This window comes from Seriola lalandi, unplaced genomic scaffold (genome assembly GCF_002814215.2).
Source record: "Seriola lalandi dorsalis isolate HSWRI2012SDOR001 ecotype SW California unplaced genomic scaffold, Sedor1 jcf7180002054602, whole genome shotgun sequence".
NCBI classification, from domain to species: domain Eukaryota; kingdom Metazoa; phylum Chordata; class Actinopteri; order Carangiformes; family Carangidae; genus Seriola; species Seriola lalandi.
Window position 1 is genome coordinate 148,026 of NW_019525155.1, and position 5,438 is coordinate 153,463.

At 45.6% G+C, this 5,438-nt stretch overlaps 1 protein-coding gene across 2 annotated transcripts in view; it reads left to right on the plus strand.

Moving 5' to 3' along the window:
• Positions 1 to 5,438, plus strand: part of grk3 (G protein-coupled receptor kinase 3) — a 56,327-nt gene that overhangs the window by 48,965 nt on the left and 1,924 nt on the right. For both annotated transcript variants that reach the window (XM_023419416.2, XM_023419418.2), the window contains exons 15-19: positions 1,035 to 1,135; positions 1,785 to 1,851; positions 2,773 to 2,868; positions 4,800 to 4,962; positions 5,043 to 5,179. In XM_023419416.2, coding sequence (XP_023275184.1) covers positions 1,035 to 1,135; positions 1,785 to 1,851; positions 2,773 to 2,868; positions 4,800 to 4,962; positions 5,043 to 5,179 — 564 coding nt within the window. The remainder of the gene's footprint in view (positions 1 to 1,034; positions 1,136 to 1,784; positions 1,852 to 2,772; positions 2,869 to 4,799; positions 4,963 to 5,042; positions 5,180 to 5,438) is intronic.

The window sequence follows — 5,438 nt, forward strand, 5'->3', positions numbered from 1 at the left end:
GGGGGGGGGGGCTTGCACATCAGCCCCGACCAGGCTAAAAATACGGCTCTATATGTCTATGTGTTTATTAAACATGATGAATGGTCTCATTAAATAAACACGATGGGAGCAGACTGCAGTGAAAAGGCTGAGAACTGAGCCGCCAAGACAGGAAGAGACGGATAGAGGGAGGGTTGGAGCGGATCCCGATGGATGGCACTGACAGCAGCAGAAATCAAGGGCGGAGGTGTGAGTTGAGCTGTAGTGGAGGTTTTCAGACTGGGAGGTGTCTTCCCAGGAGGCCGCAGGAGGAGAGACCGCATGAGGTCAAAGACACAGGCGCATACCGGCGTCCTCAAAACAAGTTAGTTATTAAAGTTTGGCCACTGATCCGTCCCACTTACGAAACACGGTCACCGCTCTTCAGAGTCGCCATCAGATTTTTTCACTTTTCCTCAGTGACACTTTCAGTTATCTGCACGTGTGTACGCTGCAAACAGGAAGTGCTCAAGGCTAATGCGGAACACTTGGTTGTGTAATATAAAGAGTGGGGCTGTAGATTCAGCATGACTGTCACTTCCTGATGACATCATCATCTCACAGATAAAGTTTTTCAATCAGCTTAGAAATCACTGAAAAAGTGTAACTCAGAGCTTCATTCAGATTCATCACGTTTTTAACTTTTCCTCAGCGTCACGGTGACGGTTATCTGTACATCTGTGTGTACAGTGCAAACAGGAAGTGCTGAAGGCTAATTCGGCGTCCACATGTTTGGAACTGGAACATTGCAACATCAATATATATATTTTTTAATTTTTTTATTTACATTAATAAAGTTCAGATGTTTGACCTGTGTTGACAACCTGAGGACAGACGCACAGAAAAGTCAACAGTTTAAAATGTGGGACGGGGGGGGGGGGGGGGGGCGTCCCACCGTGTTAGACCTCTTTGAAAATGTCTGTGTTGTAATAATAGTTGTGAATGATGTTGATGTATTTTCACAGTCGCCGTTCTCACTCTCCACCTCTTCGTTTTCCTCCCTCCTTCTCCTGCAGAACGTGGAGCTGCCAGACTCGTTCACTGCAGAGCTCAAAGACCTGCTGGAGGGGCTGCTACAGAGGGACGTGTCCAAGAGGCTGGGCTGCCAGGGCCGAGGGTACGACACACACACACACACACACACACACACACACTAATGAAAAGTTCACATTAATCCCCCGTCCCATACCGGCGTTGGTGTCCACAGGCGTGAGAACGAGCTCATCAATCAGACGGATTTTGTGAGATGTTCTCATTAGTGCTGAAAACACCGGGCGCCGCGGTGAAGACGGATCGAGACAGACACCGAGTGATCCGATAGACGCTGAGTTCATAACTAATTTCATCAGCGCTGTCGTTTCCCATCAGCTTAGAGCTAAAGCGGAGTGATGGATCGCTGTCTGCTCCGGCTATTTGGATAAATAGCAGGATTATGAGAGAGTTTGTCAGAGCGGAGTCGTGTGGCAAACACTGCCACCTAGTGCACAGATGAAAACAAACATGTGAAAATCCTCTCTCTCTCTCTCTCTCTCTCCCTGTCTCTCTCTCTCTCTCTCTCTCTCTCTCTCTCTCTCTCTCTCTCTCTCTCTCTCTCTCTCTCTCTCTCCCTCTCTCTCTCACTGTGTCTCTCGCTGTCTCTCTCTCTCTCTCTCTCTCTGTCTCTCTCTCTGTCTCTCTCTCTGTCTCTGTCTCTCTCTCTGTGTCTCTCTCTCTCTCTCTCTCCCCCCCTCTCTCTCCCTCTCCCTCTCTCTGTCACACACATGCAGAGCTCCAGAGGTGAAGGAGCACCAGTTTTTCAAAGGCATCGACTGGCAGCAGGTGTACCTGCAGAAGGTGAGTGAGTGTCATCGCTCAGCTTCTGATCTTTGTGCTGCAGCTCTGATTCTGTTTTCAGTCTGTGGGTTTGTTGTTTTGGTCGATCCATGTCGGACTGACTCTTATTTATGACTAATAACATTTACACAGACTGATACTGATTGATTGATTGATTGATTGATTGATTGATTGATTGATTGATTGACTTTCATGTCCGCCTCAGTGGAAATGTTTCTTCAGCCTCTTCTAAAGAAAGAACAATAAGAAACATAAAACAACAGCAACAGAAAACTGATTGATTCTTGAGAACTTGATCAAATCATCATCAGTATCTGTTGCTGATGGTTTTAATACTAATTGATCTAAATAATTTTTTTTGTAGATGTTTTTTGTCAATATGAATCATCACAGTTGTTTTGGAGGAGATGTTCAAAGTGAAAAGGCGCAGGAAGAATCGATGCTGTTGCCCAAAAGCTAACGGGGATCTTAACAAACAAACTCATCATGTGTCAGTTCGATCGAGTGAGAAGAAATAATTCATTTGTTAATTTGAATTATTAAGAATCAGTATTTGGACCTTTTTATGTGTAATTCATATAAATGTGTCACGTCATAAACACTTAACACACTAAGACATAAAGTCATGAGTTGGATGAAGATTTAAAACACGTTTGTTAGAGACGTGTAAATGTGGAGTGAGAGGAAACGTTGCGGTTTGTTTGTGCAGCAGATCAGGTTTGAAGCGACGCTGGATGGAGCTCCACCAGTCATTAGTCCACTACAGTTACAGTTGCCATGGTTACACCATCACTCCAGGGAAGCACTGCTGTGGGACTGAAGTCTTGTTTTGCTCACACTTGTCTGTTTCTGTGTTTCTGCCCCCCCCCCCTCCTCCCCTTCCTCCTCCTCCTCCTCCTCCTCCTCTTCCTCCTCCTCTAGTACTCTCCTCCTTTAATCCCTCCCCGGGGGGAGGTGAACGCCGCCGATGCTTTCGACATCGGCTCTTTTGATGAGGAGGACACCAAGGGCATCAAGGTAAACCGCTCTCACACGTCCATATGTTTACATCCACTTTCGATTAATCAATAGAATATTCAGCAGATTAATCAATAAAGAAAAGAACCATTAGTTGCATAAAAGTCCTCAGTATATGAGTCACATCAGCTGCTGCTGTCGATCGTACATCAGGACCTTCCTGCTGTTCACCATCAATATTCTACAGTTTTATATAAACGTTTCTTTTCTTTTCTTTCCGTCTTGAAACGGAGATAACTTCCTGGATTGTGTCCCGACAGGTTAATACACACCTGAGCTAAAATACATCCCTTTCTCAGGTAGTAAAATAGTTCAATCGGATATGTATCGTAGAAAAAGAAAAAAGAAAGAGGATGTTGCATTTGACTTTGTAATTACAAGTCTATTGCAGCTTGTTAAATGTTCTTAATTATCCTTTAAATAAAGAAAAAAAGAACAGGTCAATAATCTATAAGTTGATTATCAGACAATTAGACACTTTTTTGATGATTGATTACAATTATTTTAGTCATTTTCTCAACAAAAGCATCAAAAGTTTCTGTTTCCCGCTCAAATGTGAAAATCTGCAGCTTTTTCTTCGTCATATTTGACAGTGAACCGAGTCTCTGATGCTGTTATTGGATAGAACCAGTAGAAACACAGACAGGAAATGAAGGGAGAGAGAAGCGGAGTGACGGTCGGGGTCAGGTCGCCCCAAAAACAAGCAGCTTCAACGCGACGCCTCGGGGAACGAACGACGGCCTTTTCTTTCTGCTTTATTAAAAATGAAAGATGAAGAAATATTGAAAACAATCAGCAGATAAATGAATATTACAAATGTAAAAGCTGAAATCGGACGACGCAGTGAAAACAGGCGAAACCTGCTGCAGATTTAATGAATATTATTCATCAACCGCAGGTTCAAAAAATAAACTCTGCACCTGTTTGTGGTTTTTGTGTTACTTTTTTCTTTCCACTGTGAAACTAAAAACACGTCACACTGACACCAAAGCACTGATCACAGATAACCTGTTTTAATTAACGGTGAGAATCAGACGCGTGAAGCCGGTTTCCTCCGAATAAAAGAAAGCAGCGTGAAACCACCGAGTGGCAGCAGCTAAACTCTGGTTTGTTTTCTGATGTCACAAAGACGCGGCTCAGAGAAGCGCCGCTGCGTCGAGGTGGAGCTGAGCCGCAGACGCAGGTTTTAGTTTACGCTCTTCATCATCTCGCTGCAGGTGAGGGCTTCAGGGTTTCCTCCTCCGTTAACGTTAACGTGGCCTCGGTCACTCGTCCTCCTCTTCCTCCTCCGCCGCTCTGCAGAGGAGTGAAAGACGAGGAGCGTTTGTTTACATTTCCCCAGACGGCGCTCGTCGTTAACACGGGAGTAATCGTCTAAATAACATTAATGTGAGAGCGTTAAGACGGAGGACGTGCGGCTCCACTCCCCTGATGTTAATCCACTCAACAAAATGACTTTCTGTCTGCGAGAGAACAAATACACCAGTTTCTTAAAGAGACAGTGAAAGTTACACAGAGGCGGTTTCACATCTTCTTCTCTTATTGATATAAATGAGGATGAAATTTTCTCTTTCAAATGTTTTTATTGTGAAGGACAAATTGCTTTATTTTAACCATTAATAGATAAAGCCGACTCTCCGTCCTTTAACGCTGTCCGTGTCATCCGTCAGTGTTGCTGTTCATGAACTTAACAGGTTGAGCTGAATGTGATCACATGACCAGAAGTGATGAGTTAAGACCAGATGAGTCACTTTATTTATTGATCCCGGGGGGGGGGGGTGAGTTACAGTTGCTCCCTCAGCAAAGACTAGAGAACAGGAAGTAGATTATAAAGATAAAATCTAAAAATATGAACTATGTAAGACATGAGTTAAATATTGGACTTGTCTGTAGTATGAACCTGCTGCTCCGTCTCCGTGTGTTTGCCTCAGTTGCTGGACAGTGACCAGGAGCTGTACAAGAACTTCCCTCTGGTCATATCCGAGCGCTGGCAGCAGGAAGTGGCGGAGACGGTGTACGAGGCCGTCAACTCGGACACGGACAAGAGCGAGGCTCGCAAGAGAGCCAAGAACAAGCAGCTGGGCCACGAGGAGGGTAAAGAACATATGATACTGATCACAGAAACAGGCGGGGGGGGAGTCCGGCGGCCGCTCTGACCCTCTCTCTCCTTGCAGACTACGCTCTGGGTAAAGACTGCATCATGCACGGATACATGCTGAAGCTGGGGAACCCCTTCCTGACTCAGTGGCAGCGCCGATACTTCTATCTCTTCCCCAACCGTGTGGAGTGGAGGGGGGAGGGCGAGTCGCGGGTGAGTTGACCTCGCAGCACCGTGTCCGAGTGTCAGGTTGACGCGTGTCTTTCTGTCTGTCTGTCTGTCTCTCTGTCCTGCTGCCGCTCATCTGTCTGTCTGTGTATGATCACTGTCTGTCTGTCTGTCTCATCCGTCCGTCCACACTGAAGGAGAAGTGGCTAAAACATTTTAAAAAGCAGAGAGACGGGGTGAGTGTTACCACCAGGTCCCTGCAGTGTCCTCAGAGCCCCTCCCCCGCTGAGGTTTAGAGTCCAGC